Raw genomic sequence first — 20,596 nt, 5'->3', positions numbered from 1 at the left:
GTGGGCCACTGCCAGAGACGGGGGCCTTGTGTGTCCCTCCCCCACAGCTACCTGCCTGCCCAGTGTTTTTTTTTTAACGTTTTGGTGCCAGTCATGGTTTTTGTTTTGTTGAGGGTTCCCCCCCCCCTTTTAAAATGTGGTTTTGTTCTATGCTGATTTGAGCAACTGACCTGTTTTTACTGTTTTTGGTTTGATGGGTTGTTACTGACTGAACTGTTTACAGCCGTTGGTTTTATGTGGAGGCTGCTTTGGAGGCCTTCAGCTATCTAGCTATATAGTTAAATAAACAGATGAAACCAGTTATCAGATTAAGAACATAGAGACGTGTGGAATTTCTACAACCTGGTTCAGTGAGCAAATCCTGTTAATTACCTACATGTTAAGTCTCCTTCAACTAGGTTCCTTAGATGGTTTCCAAGATCACTTTTGTCCACAAACATGCTGAAGACTGCCTAATGCTGCAACCTATTTTGGAGTAAGCCCCACTGGAACCACCAGGATTTACGTTTGAGTAAACAAGAAGATGCTCAGACTGTTAAGCATGTTCCTGTTCCCAATATATTGGGGGGGGGGGGGAACAATTGTAAAAGCAGTCAGAAACAGTGAAAAGCAGTTTACCGAGATTGTTGTCCGTGAGCACCTCTTTAACCCTCTTGGTGATGCCGTAAGTGTCCAGTTCTGGTGACATGGCGACCAGTGCCTGTATGCTGAGTGATGAATGTCCGGAGACGGGCAATGGCGTGGTGGATTGGGAATCGGAAGCTGACGGCTCACTTGACTCTTGCAGCTTGCCATCCTTATTCGTCTCTATGGGGGGACATGGTTGCTGGACCAGCTCCGTCAGGCTTTTCACAGATTCACTGGAACTCATAGGGGATTCTGGAGCAGGGCTGCAACTGGCCGAAGTCTTTGGGGTGCTTTCTGCAAATCAGCAGGGAAGGGGAGGAGGGAAGGTGAGATAGGTTTTAAGCAAAATTCTTCTTCACCAAAGCTTTTCTTCTAGATTCATTCTTTACTTTACAAGACAGTGAGTCATACCATTTGCCCAGCACTACTTGTGTCTTTCCCAGCCCAGCTATACCAGATGCTCTAGCTGGAGATAACAATGATGAAATCGACATACATGCAAAATATGAACTGTGTTCCTTCCTATAACTCCCAGAGATGGATGGACTGGAGCTTCCTTTCCCCCAACTTTGAAGCATCTTCTCAAGCACAACAGTGGACCACCCAACGGAGACATAAATGCAGGGACTAAACCCTGCAACAGATTGAGTTGCCTGCATATGCTGAGGCAGTACTATTATGGGACCTAATAACATTAGCTGCACCATCTTGGGCTCATCCACTTGAACACCATCTAATTTAATATATTCCATCATGTGCCAGCAATACTCTTGGAATCATAGAGTTGGAAGGGATCTCCAGGGTCATCTAATCCAACCCCCTGTACGATGCAGGAAATTCACAAGTACCCCCCCCCCCCACACACATACTCTTCTACTATCTATATTGGACAAACTCATTGGTAGCTATGTGAGAGAATAATGCATACAAATCTGGCATGGAAATGACAATGTTCAAAAACCAGCTGGGGAACATTTTATTCTTCTTGGACGTACTGTCGCTGATATGAAAGTCACTGCTCTACAAAAAACTTCAAAGGGAATATACAATATGAAAGTGCTGAAATTAGAACTCATCAAGAAACTAAAAACTACCTCTCATCCTGGCTTTAACAGAGACTTGGGTCTCCTTACTCACTACAAGTTCTAATAGCTCAAAAAGGCCCACTTTTTAGACTCTTTAATGGGCTCTTATTAACAGACTACAACTCTTCAGGGGTAGCCAATAATTATCTTATACTTCAGACTATTTCTTCCTCAATTAGTTATAATTTTCATACTTAATTACACTATTTGTTTACCTGTACCACATGAGAGAGAGGCTGGAACTTCTGACCATTCTCATCATCCATTATGTAACAACATAATCTATTCCAGTCCCTTACACAAAGAATCACACCCAAAAGATTAATGATGGCATCCACACCAAGCCCCTCTTGATTCCCTACACCTTCCTTCTCTCCACTCTATAATTTTCTCTATAAAAATGTGGAATCAGATGTCCTCTTCTTAGTACCTGAAGAAGTGAGCTCTGCGTCATGAAAGGACATACTGGAATAAATGTCGTCAGTCTTTAAGTTACTACTGGACTACGTTTTCTTGTTGCTACAGTAGACTATAACACAGCTACCGCTCAGGAAACTTCCTGAGCTGCCATTTACACCAAACCTCATGGGAGCAGCCTATTACATCATAAGTAAACTGCTCCCTTCTCTCCAAACTGACAGTGGCTAAGGGGCCCAAGCCCTGTTTCAAAGGGTTGAACACAGCAACTCCCTGGAAGGATTGTCCATTGCAACAATCTCGGTGCCATTTTCGCATTGTCAGCAAGAGATCGTATACAATGTGCCAGCAAAAATTAAAAACTAAAAACCAGACCACTGCTCTGGTCTAAGACTATGCAGGGCACTAGTCGGGGGGGAGCTCTCAGGTACGGAGCTCCGGAAGAGAACCTCTAGGGGGCGGGGCGGTCACGTGGTGAATCCCCGCCCCCTTCTTTACCCCGCCCTCTGCTTCGATCCTCATTCCGTTTGGGAATGAGGATGAAGCAGGAGGGTAAGTAGCCGGGCCTTCTGACACACTTCCGGTGATGTCAGGGGGTGTGGCCTTCTGTCACTTCCGGGGGCGTGGCATATGCAAATAAGTTATGCTAATGAGTTATGCTAATGAGCTCCGGCAGCTCTTTTTCTACAACAAGACCCCTGAGACTATGTATCATCTACATGCTATCAGATGAGTTTGAAAAGATAAATATAATTTTTAAAGAATTCTCACAAAGTACCTGTCAATTCCAATCCTTTATAGAATGGCACTTTAGAAGATACGCAGATCTGCTGCTGAAAACAGCAGCTGCAAAGTTCTTCCCTTTTTGTTATTATGATGAGTACTAGGAGTAAGACCCGTTGTGGGAAGAAATACGACGAGTTCTAGAAGGAAGCTCCAGGTGAGTGTCCTGGCTGTGGCTGGTGGGAAGGGGAAAATAGAGGGAGGCAAGCCATGTTTATTTCCTCCTGCTTAGCTATAAGGCAGGGCTGTCATTTTGCTGCCCGAAGTGGGTAGTATGGGAGGACAGCCCCATGGTAACAGGTATGGTTCCCTCCACCCCTGACTTATGTTGATTTGGGGTTATGCAGTGGCAGCTAAGGTAGAAAACCACCTCCTCCTATGCCATGTCTTCTGGGTTCCAAGGGTCTGGAAAGCGGTTCTATAGCCAGGTTGGGAAATACCTGTAGATTTGAGGGGAAGAGCCTGAGGAGGACAGGGTTTGGGGTGCGGAGGGACCTCAGCATTGGTCCATTGCCCAAAGCAGCCATTTTCTTCAGGAGAACTGATCTTGGCTGGCAATCCTAAGGGGAGGGCCAGACCTGTAGATTTTGAGTGGTAGGTTCTATAGCCAGGTTCTATAGCCAGGTTGGGAAATACCTGTAGATTTGAGGGGAAGAGCCTGGGGAGGGCAGGGTTTGGGGTGTGGAGGGACCTCAGCAGGATATAATGCCACAGAGTCCACTGCCCAAAGCAGCCATTGTAATAGCTGGGAAATTTTCTGTGGGGGAAATGATGTGCTGTGGCTGGGGAACACGGTAATTTCTGGGAGATCTCCAGGCCCCACTAGGAGATTGGCAACTCCAGTGACCATTTAAGAGAAGATTGGGCTATGTATTTTACCTCAGGACACATTCAATGACTCACAAAAGCAGCAGCAAACTGTTTAGAATGTTAGAGGCAAAGGCCAATCAGGCCGCATATGCAAATGACCTCTGTGTCCGACTGGCTATTGGGGGAAGAGGAACAGCAAACTGTTTAAATATTGGAGGCGAGACTCAGGCAATGTAGCCAGTGGATAGGGACAGCTTCTGAGTGATAGATCAGGGAGCCAACTGATTTGGGAGCGTGTGGAATGTTCAGTAGAGTGCTACTACCAAAAGAGAATTATTATATAGAGAGATTTTCGCAGTCCCTGCTAGCAGTAATCAACAATATGGAGCAGGGCTGTGTAATGTTTAATAACCCCAAGACCTAGAGAACACTGCAGCACATATTATAGAGAGAAACTCACCACATGGCTGCCTTTAACACTGGCAGATCCGCATTTCCTAGAACTTATGATCTGCCACTTAATATATGTGTTTACTTAAAACATTTCTATGCAGCCTTTCCACCCGTCTCAGGGTTCCCATATTTAAAACAATTAACAAAGAGAAACATATAAACAAGGAGAAGGGCTAATGAGAGTTAGTGAGGGAATGCCAAACAAAACAGTCTTCCACCGGCAGGAAGGAGACAATGATACAGGGTGACAGACAAATCTCCCTGTTCCGAGTATGTACAGAAGCCAGCAACCATGTTTGTGGTAACTCCCAGAAAGCTTTGCAATTAGACACTGAGAGTGCTGTGATGTTATTTGCTTGTTTGCCTGATCGGACGTTTCTTTCGGGCTGCGGAGCAGGTGGCTTTTGACCCTGGGTTTAAGGTCAACCCTAACACAATTACTTATTGTTGTTGAATAAATACGTGATCTTTGGTTGTCAAACAAAGGATGTGTCAATGTGTTAATTGTGACACCTTAGCACGAAAATGCTGTAGGAGATGGAAAAGCAATTGCAAAAGGAATTTCTCATTAAGCAGCAATGGGAAAAGAGGGTTGTTTTTTTTAAAAAAAAATCCTGGTATATGATCAACCTTCCAATCCCCCCCACCTTCTGTCTGTACATATTAATGTTCCTTTGAAATTCTCTGACCTCTCAAGACACTGTCTGGTTCTTGTGAAGGGCTGAATGATCTTTAGAAAGTTGTTGCCTCTTGATGTGTGTGTGAGAGGGAGAGACAGACAGTTCCAGAACTGTGATGCTGTTAAACTTGTAGTATTTCATACCCTCCAACATTTCACAGGGACATATACATGCACACACATTACCGTGTTTGCAACGCACGGACTGTCAAACCGACAACCATTGGTTAGAAGCCTGTGAACCCCCCAGACACCTCATTATACACCAATGAACATTCCCTTTCCAACATTAAACTGACCACGACGCTTGAAAAAAACACAACTGTTCAGTCTTAAAATGGATCTTGCTGTTATAAAGAACAGCTGCAAAGCAAATACTTCCAGCAACATTTGATCCCCGGAGAAAGAGTTATTGATGGCTGGAGGGAGACAGCGTGCGGGGACTTGTGGGTATGTGTGAGATTTATATGCATGTGCACCTGAGTCAAACTCTATCAGCCCAACTTAGGGATGCCAGCCTCCAGGTGGGACCTGGGGATCCCCTGGAATTACAGCTCATCTCCAGGCTACAAAGATCAGTCCCCCTGGAGAAAATGGCTGGTTTGGAGGGTGGACTTTATGGTATTGTACACCAAGGCCCCTATCCTCCCCAGGCTCCATTCCCAAATCTCTAGGAGTTTCCCAACCTGGATATGGCAACCCTACCTCCTCATCCCCTGCCGGTGGTCAGGGGGGACCTGGCAACCCTCCTGAGCCCGTCCTCAACCCCTCCTCTCAGTGATCTAATCTAAAGACCCAGGGGAAGGGACTGAAACTCGGACCTTCCGTATGCAAAGCAGGTGCTCCACCAGTTGTCTTAGATGGGAGTGCTCCAGGTCCCATTTCTACCCTCAAATAGCAGCTTCTCTGGTATGCCTTGCTTGTCCTCTCAACGGGCACAAGCAAACCCTTTCAGTGGAGGTGTTGCTATGTCTCATTCATTCTCAGGCTGCATACCATAGGCTTCGGGTAAGTAACAAAAATACATAATGTGCTGAAATAAACGACCAAAAATATCCTTGGCTTGTCCTTCTTTGCTCAAACGGGAACTTCTCACTGTGTTGCCCAAAGATGCCAAGGGCCACTTTACACAACCTTCCCTCTCCCTAAAGGATCAATACTCGTGCTGGGGAAGTTGTATGAACGGGCACATGGAGGCTTGCAGATGCACACATTAGAAAACCGAAGCACGTGTCTCTGGCTGACGACGGAGACGTTTGCTTTGCGCCAATGGGTGGAAACAGGGCTGGTTTTGTGTGGGACCTGAAAATGGCGGCAGCAGGAACAGCAAGTGACAGATCTCACTCTTGCCTTGGTGGGTATCGTCACTGTATCTGTAATCCCAGGACAAACGAGTAAGTCAATCTCCTTAAAATAATAATATGTAAAGTGGCACTTTTGACTGGCTTATGGGTTCCAGCTCCCAGAGAGGGAAGAGCTACTTGCAACCCCCACCCCCCGTGTTTTGGAATGCTGGAGAACGGAGCGGCCATTAAAGGCAGATTGCTAGATCGAAGTACCTTTCCCTGAGCTATGAGAGAGGATGGAAAGCCCCATCCTCTGGAGGAGCAGCAGCCTCTAATACGACACGGTTTGGTAGTATCTGCTCTAATAAACGATGCACTGAAGATCTGAACAAAGCTTGAGCCACTGGTCCCTGCAAGGATGGATCTCCTCCACCAGCTGTCCCATTCCCTCGGCCAGGTGAGGGAGTCAAAGAAAAGCCCCTCCACTCCCATCTGCCTGTAGTGGTTGCAGATAAGGCCTATGAGGTCTACTGAGCTAGATCTGTTCTTGACTGGAGGGGGCACCTGAAGCCCTTCTTATTCCATGCATTAGAAAACCTGAACATCTACTAAAGCTGGTGTTCTGCTTAACTGTTATATTTTAGTGCTGTTAAAGGGCCTTTAGATGTATTCATATAAAAAAAAGTTTTATGAACTCTGAAGATGTATTTTTTATCATTCTCCCCCACTGCAGGAACCCATATCAGAAAAGCAGGCTTAAAAATGAAAAGCGATAAGCTGACAGAAAGGATTCTGCTACATTCTACAGCATTCGAAAACAGAGGGTGGTAGGATTCACACACAAGTCCCTACATGGGGCTTTAAAAAACCCCTCAAGATTAGAAGATGACAAAGTGGAGAGCACATTAGATAGGCTTATAAACCACACGCGGTCTATAGAAAAGAGATATACTTTTTTTCTCCTCCCATATCACTAGCATTCAGTTTCACCTGATGAGCACTAGGTTGGTGACAGACAGAAGGAATTACTTCTTCACTCTCCGTTATCTTGCAGAATGCACTGCCACAAGACGGTGGATGGCAAATGGCTTAGGTGACTTACTAACACGAGCAGGCATCTCTACATCCTGCGGCACAGAGTTCCACAGGCTAATTATGGATCGCATGAAGAAGTACTTTCTGTTGTCCATCCTGATTTTGCCTGGTTGGATTCTGGGAAGCATTTATTTCATGCTTGTTTCACACAGGGTCTTAGTAATAGCGGATACGGCATTGTCCTTGAGAATTCTGGCACATCTGCCACTGCCTATGTTCACAGTGGTGAGCTCCTGATAAGCTTGGAAGGGATCTCAAGATTCCCCAGAACACCGTTTGACCTGGCCTATAGCTACAGTGAGGCTACTGGGGGTTCTGCCTTAAAGGGCCAGCCCCACAAGATTTTTTTGAGAAGCAGCTTTTTTAGAAGAAGATTTAAAGGGATCCTTTGGATGCTTTTGAGAAGAAGCGGGGGATGGCATGGGCACCTCTCCCTCCCTCCTACAAGATTTACAGGGCCCTCCAGCTGATTGGCAGGCCACGTGCTCCCTGCCAATCTTGCAGGAGGGGAGGGAGGGGGTGGCCGCCAGCAACTGGGCTTGGGGGCAGACTGGAGCTGCCATAAAAATAATGGCAGCCCCCACCAGGCCCACCAGAAAAATGTTTGCCCCACCAGCCAAAAAACCTTCCCTTCCTTCTGGAAACCCAGTGCAACCTTCCCTGTATTGTTCCTTGGAGGTTCAAAGTCCCTTGCGAACAGTAGTGAACGCAGCAATGCAATAGGTAAAGTAAGGAACCATTATAACAAACCAAAATTATTTGGAAAAAAATCACTGAGACTCGTTTTTAAAGAAAACACCACATCGTATGTAGGGAACAGGAGCTTTGGCATTCCCACAAAAGCTTCTCTCAGTTCAAGTAATTGCATTTCATTGTTTTTTTTTTAAATGAAGGGGGTGCTTATGAAAGATGCAGAGGAGAAAGACATATTAAAAAGAGCCACCTCAGCCCTCATGTAATCTTTAAGGCAATAAGGACACCGCAGATCTAATTTCTTTTCTCTGCTTAGCCCCAGGTCGCTGTGCAGCTGCATCCAAGGCCCAACCAAATGTTATTTTTGTACTGGAGCAGCCGAAGAAGCGGTACTGTAAATTTGCCCTGATGCACCCATGCGAGGGACCAATTTGGCAGATCATCCATCTTGTTCACTGTACACTGTCAGGGATGGCATGAATTCCGCACATGATAAACAGATTTCTCCTCAGATCCACGTCCTTTAACCCACAGCAAGGTCAGAAGAACGATGGCTGCCTGGTTAATAAAAACGGCTCTGTGCCGGTTGGAGCTCCCCTTCTCATTCTGTCCCCGGTGCCAGCTTAAAGGAATCTTGGAAAATGACAGCAGCTGTGAATTTTCTAGGCAATTCTCTTGACCATGTAGCGCAAACCCTATACAGACCATAATGCTCACAGTATGTGTGTGTGTGTGTGTTGCAGAGGAGAATAAAGGAAGGTGCACACACAAAAGCAATGCAGCTGGAATGACCAAGAGCAGTCACCTTCATAAAAACTGCTGCCTTTGCCAACTGGGCTTACTGAAATCTGCAGGCAATCTGACAGTTACCTATTGGCAGCACGTTTAGATGGGCCATGTTCATTTCATGGCAAGCCACAATAAGCTTCCAAGAGATTCCAAGATCGTATTATCGGAAACATGCTTAGGTATAGGGTGCCCTTTTTTAGAGTAAGGAAAATGGTTTGTGCATTCCAAAAGAGGAAGTGAACATAAGAACATAAGAGATGCCAATGTTGGATCAGGCCAAAGGCCCATCCAGTCCAACACTCTGTATCACACAGTGGCCAGAAATACCAGTGCCATCAGGAGGTCCACCAGTGGGGCCAGGACATTAGAAGCCCTCCCACTGTTGACCCCCCCCCCCAAGCACCAAGATGACAGAGCATCACTTGCCCCAGAGTCCCTATCTATACCTTGTGGCTAATAGCCACTGATGGACCTTTGCTCCATATGCTTATCTAATTCCCTTTGAAGCCGTCCATGCTTTGATGCTATGATTTTTTTTCTTTTTTTTTCGGCTATCAAGTCACAAACAACTCATTGCGAACCCTTGGGGTTTTTAAGGCAAGAGACATTCAGAGGTGGTTCGCCATGGCCTGACTCTGCAAGCAATCCTGGACTTCCTCGGTGGTCTTCATCCAAATACGAACCAGGACTGACCCTGCTTCGCTTCCAAGATCTGATCAGATCAGGTTAGACTGATTTACTGTAGAAGGTGTTTGCTTTGAAGGCCAGGAACAAGCCAAGCCCCAGTGTAACAAGGGCCTGTCGTCATCTCTGTTGCGAGCTGGATCCAAAGTGCAGGACCATTTGGGCTTGCTCTAGACCCACAACAATATCCCTAGTGTCCTGAAGCAAACTCCTTCCTGTTGGGAGGCCCTGCATAAGCTCTCCCTTCTGCCAAACCAACTTTCTTCTAAGCACTCCAGAATTCCCCCCCCCCCATCCTGTCCAAACGTACCCTTGGAATGTACGAGTGCAGCTGCCTATGCTCTTTATCCCTTTAGGGTTAAATCCAAATTCACTCCAAAATGTTCCCTCCAAGCTGGGAAGTCTTGTGAGCAAAATTTCTACTTTGCTCTGATGGTTCCTTTGCTCGATAGCCAGTCGATTCCGACTCTAGGGTTGCGGTGCTCATCTCCGTTTCAAAGCCGAAGAGCCAGCGCTGTCCGAAGACATTTCCATGGTCATGTGGCTGGCATGACTAAACACCAAGGCGCAAGGAACGCTGTTACCTTCCCACTGAAGTGGTACCTATTTATCTATTTGCAATTTCTTGCTTTCGAACTGCTAGGTTGGCAGGAGCTGGAACTAGAGACGGGAGCTCACTCCGTCATGCGGCACACTCAGATCTCAAACTGCTGAACTACCAACTTTCCACAGCCTGTAGTTCAGCGTCTTAACCACGTGAGCCACCGCAGCTCCTTACTTTTTTTTTGCGAGCTACTGGCATTAAAATTCTGAGTAAGCGATTTGGCTGCTGCATAAATTAGTTTGCTTTGGAGCCATCCTTCCTGAACTAAGACAAAAATCTGTGAGCTGCAGGCTAAAAAACTGTGAGCTAGCTCACACTAACTCAGCTTAGAGGGAACTCTGGTTATGATGAATGTTCAATGAGTGATTTCGCCTCTGCAGTTGGAATGTCTTTGAGCATTCTGTGACATCACATCAGCTCAGGCAGCAGCCAGAGGCACGGAGGAGTTGCAGTTTATCATATGTAAACAGAGACTTAGTTAAATAATGGTGACAATGCTGACATCTTCTAGACAAGTTACATAGACAAAACCCATCCAAAGTACAGTAAGTCTACAGTATTTGGGAAAGGGGATCTTTTTAGTAGAGAATGAAAATATTGTTTTAAAAATAAATTTTCACTGAATTTCCCAACAGGGGGCTTCCAAGTACACTTAATATGAATCTAGAAAATCATTTCAGATTTCTCACTTAGAATGTATACACAACTCCTATTACTTGGAAGAAGTGAAGGGTAAAACCAATCGGGGAGGGCGGGGTATAAATGTGAAAAATAAATAAATAAATAAATAAATAAATAAATAAATAAATCTGCCTGTTCCCATTGCTAAAACTCTTGTCTATTGTTTTGGTCTTCACTGGGCCCCGAAATGGTTGATTTTAATATTTATTTATTTACTTACTTCCTCCCTCTCTCCTGCCCTTCTCACTGATGGTGGCCCAAAGAAGCTCATATCATTTCCCTCTTTTCCAGTCTTATCCTCACAACAACCCTGTGAGGTAGGTTAAGCTGAAAGGTCGTGACTTGCCCAAGGTCATCAAGTGAGCCTTCATGGCAGAGTCGGGATTCCAGCCTGGGTCTCCCAGATCCTCGCCTGACACTCTAGCCATTGACTAAATGGAAATCGCCCAGGGACTAGTGCTGCTTTCTGTCCGGCTGCTTCTGCACTCCAAAATGCCTGTTCAACCTTTACACTTGCTTTAAAACAACAACAACAACAACAACAACAACATTAAAACACAACACAGATGCACTACGAGAAATATACAACTAACTCCCTTTACACAACTGAAAATAAAGGGTGAGTCAAAAGTAAATGGGTTGCTCCTTTACTGGTTTAAGTACTGGAGAATTTCTCCTACTTCCTTCCAAACACAAGGGAAAAGGCCAGAGAAGACATTTTCTTTGTTTACTTCATCTATACCCCGCCTCGTTCTTCTTGCATCCATTTTAGCCTCACCACAACCTGGTGAGGTAGGTTAGATTGAATGTGTGTGACTGACCCAAGCAAAGTTCCATGGAAGAGTGGGAATTCAAACCTGGGCCTTTTATGTCCTAGTTAACCACTATACCACACTAGTTTTTTTGAGCAAACTCTATGGTTTTGAAGGCGTTTTGCCCCAAAACTACAGCGTCACCTCCCTGCCACCGGCGACACAATGACATCACTTCCAGTTGACCCAGGAGCCCCCCACTAGTTGCCAGGGAGGACCTGGCAATCCTAGGGATGTGGGTTCACTGCGATGATCTTTCAGTGCATTTGGTGAAACTTCAAGAAGCATAATCAGAAGGGTGAAGAGTCGATCCGCGTCCCTGTATCTTTTGTGTCTGCGGAGATCATGGATACCAGTGGCTTTTATTTTTTGGCCTCAAGATTGCAGGAACCCAGGATGAGCGTAATGCTTGTGTCCCAACCAGGGTTGCCAGCTCTGAGATGAGAAGCACCTGGAAATTTGGGAAGTGTAGCCTGGAGAGGGCAGGGTTTGGGGTGGGGTGGGGACCTCAGCAGGGTACAATGCCACAGAGTCCATCCTCCAAAGCAGCCCTTTTCTCCAGGGAGACTGATCTCTGTCATCTGGAGATCAGTTATATTTCCAGGAGATCCCTAGGCCTCACCTGGAGGTTTGCAACCCTGGTTGCAATACAACACACACACACACACCCAAATTACCCCTTTGTTAGCGGAAACAATAGAAAACCAAACACAACATGTTTTTTTGGCATTCAAAGGGTTAGTTCTGAAGGGACAGCTTTTGATATATTTTTTTTAAAATTCTAGATCACAACATATGGCTGTGCTTTCACAGGTTCATAGGAATGTGTATCCACAGGCGTCTGTAGCTTTAAAAAAAACCCGTCAGTGTTTGGGGATACACAGAAAAAACTGAGAGGCACCCCCCCACACACACACACACTGCAAACACTCCCTCTGACTACTCGCTGCCTGGGCTTTGATCTGAAGCAAAGACTCGAGGAGGGCAGATGGACGAAGATTTGATGGCCAAATCCACCCTAACAGGATTTTATGATCATCCCTGGAAATCATTAAAAGCTACATAAAAGCTCCTCTCGAGAAAGGGTATTGAATTTCCTAGCTTCGGTTTTTGAGAAGACAGAAACGGGGGATACACGTCAGACCCCAGACTTGTAAGACTGCTGAAACAGAAAAAAAAAATCTCTAAGGACAGGAGGAGAGAAAAAAAAAGAGAGAGCTCTATTCTAAAGACAGAGAGCAGACAGCTACCACGTTAACTCTTAAACCGGAGTGGACCTGAGAAGCAGATCTGCTGTGATTTGCCAAGAAATGTCTATCGCTGATCTGATCCACTATTTAAATTCCGACGCACGGCCCTCGATCTCCAGTAATAATAACCCAAATTCCATTTAGTGTTCATTTGAGCAGTCAGGATAAAGTCATTTCTTATTATCTCCCCACTGTGTAAAAAACAGCTTGAAGGTAGGAAGTCAGCAGGCATCTTCGCCAAAAAGTAATTATTGAGAGTGACATTTTCACTGCTGGCGTGCCATAAGGCGAACTGCGCATTTGGAAGGACGAGTCGCTGAAACAAAATGACAGGCCATGCCGTGACAGTCCAAGCAAAACCCAGACATGATTTTCCTGGCGGATGGGGTTGATACGTGCCCCCCCCCTCATTAAGTCCAGGGTGCAGGCTTGCATCAAACCAAATTCAAAAAGCGGGGCATAAATTAACATGGAGGGGGGGGACCGATTGGAGAGGGGAAGTTACACATGAACATACATGAAGTTGCCCTATACTGAACCAGACCATCAGTCCATCAGGGTCAGTATTGTCTACTCAGACTGGCAGAGCCAGTTTGGTGTAGTGGATAAGAGTGGCAGACTCTAATCTGGAGAACCGGGTTTGATTCCCCACTCCTCCACATACAGCCAGCTGGGTGACCTTGGGTCAGTCACGGTTCTCTCAGAGCTCTCTCAGCCCTACCTACCTCAAAGGTTGTCTGTTCTGGGGAGAGGAAGGGAAGGAGATTGTAAGCCACTCTGAGACTCTGAGTATTTTATTTTATTTATTTTGTTAGATTTTTATCCCACCCTCCAACTGTTCTCCTCCTCCTCCTCCTCTTCTCCTCCTCCAGGGTCTCAGGCGGAAGTCTTTCTCATCACCTCCTACCTGATCTTGCTAACTGGAGATGCCAGGGATTGAACCTGGGACCTTCTGTCTGCCAAGCAAATGCCTTCCCACTGAGCCACATCCCCTCGCTTCTAAGAGCCACCTAACTAGCAGCCATTATTACATCTTGATGTAATGACCTCAGTGGATTAAATGTGTGAAGAAATGCTTCCTTTTATCCACCCTTATATCGAACCACCTGTGATTTTCACACAGGAGGACTTTTTTTGCTTCTCCTTCCTGATGCAGCCCATTAAGGGGTGTGTGTGTCAAGCTCAGCAGACCCTCAGGAACAGGAAGAGAGACAATGTGGGCAGGAAGTCAATGGAAAAAACCACAGCTCCCTCTTCCACTCAGGGAAACGCCAGTCCCTTGGAGGAACTGCACAACTGGATATGGGCCCCCTACTTATCAATTTCATTGAGTGCCACCTGAGTTCTGCTACTGGAGAAGGAGAAGCTAAACACTCCCTTCACGCAGGCTTGCCAAGTCCCCCCGGGGGGCGGGGAAACCCCCGCCCCAGAGGCCCGTTCCCCGCCGGTGGCAGATTTGGCCCTGGGGGGAACCCCACCCCGGCGTGCGCGTCACCAGGAAGTGACGTTATGACGCTGGGCACACTGGGGGCGGGGCCACAGTCATCCGAGGGAAAACCCCCAGCGTGCCTGGCGTCATAACGTCACTTCCTGGTGACACGCGCACTCCAGCCACGGAGCAGGAGTCCCCCGGTCCGGAGTTTTTCCGACTTGGCAACCCTACCTTCACACCATGTGTAATTTTCTGTGCTGCTATCATGTCTCCCTTACCCCTTATGTATGCCCGTAACTGACTTATGGAGACCCCGGCAGAAGAGCTTTAAGGCAACTGAGAAGCAGAGGTGGTTTCCTGCTGCCTTCTTCTGGCCCCGGTCACACGGGCCGGATAACATGGGGGGGGGGGGGGAGGGGTGGGGTAATTCCCCCCCTGGGGTAAGGCATGGCTAATTGCTCCGCTGCAATTAGAGCCGCCAGAACACGCTCCGACGCGTCGGCGGCAAACCACGGGTCCTGTCCTCCCCACCTGCGCATTAACGGGGGGCCGTCGCGATCACACCGCAGGAGTCCAGAGGCAGCCAGTGGCAAACGGTTTGCCACTACATATGAGGTACTGTTTTTTTATTGCGCTTTTTTCGGCAGTATGCCACAGTTATCCACAGGTGCGTTCCACTTGCCAGATGTTGCGGTGTGATCGCGCCCCGATAATCCGCCCACCACCCGTGGCAAATTCGCCGTGTGACCAGGACCTCTGTAGATAGACCAAGATGGGTAGCTGTGTTAGTCTGTCTGTAGCAGCAGAAAAGAGCAAGAAACCACTAGCACCTTAAAGACTAGCACAATTCATGACAGGGGATGAGCTTTCATGAATCACTTCGTATCTGAAGAAGTGAGCAGTGACTCGCGAAAGCTCATATTTTGTTAGTCTTTAAGGTGCTACTGGACACTTGCTCTTTTCTACTTCCTCTGTAGAGCCTTTCTTGGTGATCTCTGTACCAACCCTGCTGAGGCTCCAAGATCGGGCTATACCATGCCTTCCCTCTCCTACCCCTTAGACTACTTTTCCCTAAACAAAAGAGCCCCAGACTCTAGCACCTCCTTGATCATGACGGTTGCTCTGCTCAGCTGAACTGTACACCGTACTTCAAATGAACCATAGGTTTGGAGAGGGCATTGTGCATTTTTCTGCAGTATGGACGCATTCTGTCTGACTGCAGGGAGGGGGGATTCCCAAGGCAGCCCTTCAGTTCCTTTCCCTGCCTTACAGCCACAGGCATCCCCTAATGCGCAGGAGCAGCTGCACTGGAACCTATCCAAGCTTCAGCTGTGAACAACGATGTCACCTTCCAAAGGGGTGGGGCGCGGGCGTCAGCATCCGCACGGGGCTCCTCCCTCTTAGCAATCCTTCGAAGTCTGAGCATTTCCCAGACAGGCTGCACATCTTCTTGTTCAGGCTGGCTTTTAACAACTGGATTATGTAGGTGTGTAGGGCACATATCAGTGGCTCCAATCTTCTTAATTAGGTGTCTTATCTTAATTTCTTTCTAATGCATTCTGTTTTTAAATTGCAGCTGCCCGACCCAACCCCAAGGGGTGGGACGGGAAGGGGGAAGAAGCGGTAATGAGCAAGTGACAGATTCAACCATATTGGGGAAAACCCATTTCGCCATCCAGGGAAAAGGCAGGGAAGCATGAACTTCCCGTGCAGGAGGTCCCCTGGTTTGATCTCTGCCATTTCCAGTGAAAGGACCTCGAGAACCAGGTGTGGGGGAAGAGCCATCTACGCCAGAAAACCACTACCAGCCAGCGGAGACGAAGCTGGGCTAGAGGAATCAGTGGTCTGACTTTGACGTAAAGCCACTTCATGTGTCCACACAGGAGCTCAATGGCAGAGCATCTGCTTTGGATGCAAAATATTCTAGGTTTAACTGTCTGCCGTCAAAGCGGAGCCACTGCCAGCCGGACAGGGCAACAGTGAGTCTGATGCTCTGGCACAGTACAAGGCAGAGTCATGTGACACTCTTGAAATGGGGAAGCCCCCCCAAGCCACTGCCGCTCTCTCGGTGACTCAAGACCACCACACGTCCCCACGCCGCAGCTCAGCAGCACTGCATGTGTTTTGCAGGCAGAGGGCCCTTTGTTCAACCCTTGACATCTCCCGTTAAAGGATCTCAGGAAGCAGGTGCTGGGAAAGACCCCTCTCTGCCCATCAAAACAGGCAACCTTGAACAAAAATGGTACGACCCCGATAAGGGCAGCTTCAAAGCTTGTCTCTGCTTCAGTGGGACAGCTCATCCCTCACCGCAGGAGAACACCGGCTGACAGACTGACCTGCCACTGTGGCTGTTTGCACTCCTGGCTTGTGAAACCAGATCCCATTTCCATAAGCCGCCCGGGCGTCATAATAAAAGCCATTAAGGTACATTATTTTACACATCCTCCCATTTGCACCATCCTGCTTTCCTTAATTTGCGATTTTTTTTTAAAAAAAAAGCCATTGAGAGAAGAGGGTACTTAAATGTAGGACAGTCAGTAAAAAGTAATTTATCATCTTCCCGCTTCGGTGGGCGCACTATCAGCCAACTCATTTTCCGCATTCATCATGCAATCAGCCTATTATTTGCATATTAATCAGGCAGTGGACCATGAACGAGCTGCAGCCCAGCCAAATGCTGCACTATCTCAGGAGGAAGACTCAGTAATTATCATACATCAGTGTTATGATGTGGTAATTGATTATAACATCTTTCTGTTGCCCTGGGGGACTCCCACTGCTAACCCAGCTTCGGGCCTGAATCTCTGCACAGCTCTCCCCCCTTCCCCACTCTCTGAGAATTCTCCCTCTTATTCAATTTTCTCCTCCCCCCCCCCCCTTCAACATTTGCAGTTTAGTGCATTTTTAGCGTTACCTTTCTCACGTTAAGTAATTGCAGGGTGAGAAAGGGGCAGGGAAAGGAAGGAAGAAATCAAACCTCCCTGAACAGATGGCAAAGGAACACAACCCCAGTGGGAAGATCACCTGCACAAAGTGGGCAGGCGGCTGGACAGGAGAATTTCTGAATGGATACTTGGAGCCAGGTTCAATGACTAGAAGGAGGGGTAGCTCTGGGACTTCCCATCTCAGGACTCCTGAAGACATAAGGAGAGCTCTTCTGGATCAGACTGGGGGGAGGGGGGGAGATGTCTGCCTTGCCCACAGTCTCGTTTCCAACAGTAGCTGCCCAGAAGCTTCCTGAATTTTCACAAATAGGCTACGAAAGGCAGCAGTCCTCCTGCAGCAACTACCCCCACCAGCGACTGGTCTTCAGAGATACACTGCCTCTGAATATGGAGGCTCGACTTTAGCCACCACGACTAACAGTGATAGGCCTTGACTCCATTTATCTGCCTAGTCCCATTTTAAAGCCATCTACGGTTATTGGCCAAGTAGCCGTAAGTACCGCATTGCTACAGGTTGTGTTTTGCATGAAATACTTTCTTTACATCTTTTGCTAGTCCATTACCAAGGCATTTCATTGGGTGACTCTGCGGCATTTAGAGGTGAGGGAGAAAAGAATATCTCTTTCTTTTTCCCTCTCCCCACTTTCCCCATTAACACAATTGTATAGACTTTTAAAAAAAAATCCTGCTCCTCCCCTTAGCTGTCCTTTTCCTAAGCCGAATGGCACCAACTCCTCTTTGGCCTTTCCTGAATATTTTCCGGGTCTGCAATACCTTTTTGGCGGTGGGGAGACCGGAACTGCGCCAAGAATTCCTAACAAGACTACTCTGTAGACATACAGAAAGAATGATGGCACTGCCCCCTCCAGTAAACACGGGAGTGTAACCCAAGGAGTCAACTTCCTGCCTGATCCCCCCAGAAATGAATGGCACCGCAGGAGAAGAGGGCTCCCTTATAGTTTTCAGCCGGGACTTTCAGACCCGGGCATCTCTTCTTTTTCCCAAGCTGCTGGGCTCCTGCTTATAGAACAGTCCCTTGATGCCACCAACACCACCCCGCAAACAGATTAAAAACATTAAAACCTCCAAGGATAGCAATGGCAAAGTTTTATACAAAAGGCAATTTTAGTTGCTTTATTTAGGTATCCACTGACAGGCTAATTCCGGCCCCTTTTGCTAAAGGTCAAAACGAAACATCTGCCAGTTCAAATTGGCACTATTTTTAGGATCTGAGTTCCAAATGGGAAATTGGACGGGGGCAGGGAGAGGAGGGGAAAAAAAGAATCCAGTATGGAACAAAAAAACTGAAGTTATGCTGATACTGGATTAATGATTCGTGTTAGAGGAGAAGACAGAGAGAGAAAGCGGAGGGGAGGGGAGGCGATCATCCGCTATCCATGCTCAGTGCAGCTTATCTCCAACGACAAATAAACAAGGGAGTAATTTTACAAAGAATGAGAAACTCTGACTCTTAACAGAAGAGAGAGGGGACAAAATTGTCTTGCATGGCGGGGGTGGGCACAGTCAGATTATAAAAACGTGAGACTCAGGCAAGAAAGTGGCTCTATTTTCGTTCCTGAAATCCAGGCCTCTCTCTTTGGTTTCTTATGCAAATGTGTTGCTAATTACGCAAATCAAGCACATTAATCACTGCATTATTTGCCCATTACTTTGTGCCTGCCCTGGCAGCTGCCTGGAAACCTATGTGAGAACATACGAAGCTGCCTCGTACCAAATCAAACCAAAGGGTTCATCTACATCGCTGCTGTCTGCTCTCCCTAATGGTGGCTCTCCCAGGTCTCTGGCAAAGAAGGGTCTTCCCTAGAACCTAATACCTGAGATTCTTTCGCTGGAGATGCCAGGGACTGAACCTGGGACCTCCCACATGCCAAGCGGGGGTTTCTACCACTAAGCCACAGCTTCTCCCCTTGTCACTGGAACATTTTTACTTGTGCCCAGGATTTGCTCCTGCTTTCTCCCAGACAACAGCCAAGCTTGCCAGAGGGGACACAGCAACTGTCCCAGCTATTACTGTCCCCGCTGTCCACAGCAATGGAGGGTGGAAGCAGGCATCTTTCTCCCTAGCAGATTAGGCAGAAGACTGTCTGGACTTTTTGCCTTATTCCTCTGGATCTATAAAAGATATAGGGCTTTTTTTTTTTTAAAAAAATGCAAGTTGGAAATCTGGGCCTGGTTTGGCATTAGGTGGCATGCCTCAAATCCAAGCCAAGATGGGCCAGCTAGCCCATATGGACAAAAGGTAAGGAGAAAGAGCTCACTGAGGAGGTAAATCTGATTGTATGCTCCTCCATGCAAAGAGCTGCCTTCCGCCTGGGAAAGAGAAGTATGTTGGGGACATCCGCATGCTATCAGGTGAGTGAGAAGGAGTTCAAGGCCTAGACACAGGCTGGTCGCCTCAGTGAGAATCAGACCTCAGAGCCAGTTGAGACATCCAGCAGAATAAACAACTAGCTTTCCCTGGCCTGAACCACTTCCCAGGTTACCAGCAGAGCTCCCTGCATGTCACAGAGAGCCTGGCCTTCCTTTGAATTAGCTGTTTTGTGGATCTATGTGTAGGAAAACTCTTTTCAAGGAGATCCTTCAAAGACATCTCTCACACACATCTGGCTAAACTCAAGACCTGGATGTCTGAGCAGGAAATTCTGGGCCCAGAACAAGCAGGCTTTTGTCAGGGGAAAATCAACTCTGGACCACTGTGCTGCTTTAAGTCATCTGGTGAGCCAGTACAGTAATGAGAGGCGCTCTAAGTTATTTCCAGCCTTTCTAGACTTGAAGGGAGCCTTCGACTCCATCCCTAGAGACCTTTTATGGAAAAAACTAAGGGACCCGTGTTGCTTTTCCTGATTAGGAAGCTCCACCTCAACACTCCTTGCCAGGTGAGATGCTCCAACGAGGGCGACTTAACCCCTAAGATTCCAATAAATCTTGGAGTAAAACAAGGCTGCACCCTAGAACCGCTACTATTTAATCTTTTTGTGAACGATCTAGACTGTTACTTGAAAACCACTGATGGCCATAGTCCCAAATCAGGGGTGATCCATCTTCCGTTGCTTCTCTACGCAGATGATGCTGTACTTCTTTCTTTGACTCAAGTGGGAATGAAAAGACTCTTAGTCTGCTTTCTTGAATATTGTGATGTTAATAAATTAACTTTACATTTTGGAAAATCTAAAATCATTGCCTTTGGGAAGACGTGGAAGCCTAATAAATGGAAGGTAAGGGGTAACCTGATTGAGCAGGTTCCAAGCTTTAAATACCTGGGAATACACTTTCATCACAGCCTTAGGTGGGCAGTACATAAAAAGGAATTTGTCAATAGTACCATGCTTTGCAGTTTCTTGTTTTCACTATACTAAGGGCAATCAGTATGTGCCCGCAGCCTTGGTGATTTTCAGTCATAAGATCAGTGCTAAACTGATGTATGGGGTTCCAATATGGATTTTGGCTATT

General features: G+C 47.0%; 1 protein-coding gene across 4 annotated transcripts in view; it reads right to left on the bottom strand.

Moving 5' to 3' along the window:
- The window catches only part of CUX1 (cut-like homeobox 1), a 238,095-nt gene that overhangs the window by 18,101 nt on the left and 199,398 nt on the right, over positions 1-20,596 (bottom strand). For all 4 annotated transcript variants that reach the window (XM_015408030.1, XM_015408031.1, XM_015408027.1 and 1 more), the window contains one exon: positions 619-921. In XM_015408030.1, coding sequence (XP_015263516.1) covers positions 619-921 — 303 coding nt within the window. The remainder of the gene's footprint in view (positions 1-618; positions 922-20,596) is intronic.

The sequence above is a fragment of the Gekko japonicus genome, unplaced genomic scaffold (genome assembly GCF_001447785.1).
Source record: "Gekko japonicus isolate JY-2015 unplaced genomic scaffold, Gekko_japonicus_V1.1 scaffold1, whole genome shotgun sequence".
Classification (NCBI taxonomy): Eukaryota; Metazoa; Chordata; class Lepidosauria; order Squamata; family Gekkonidae; genus Gekko; species Gekko japonicus.
Note: the sequence above shows the minus strand (reverse complement) of the source record. Positions and strands in the feature narration are given on the sequence as shown.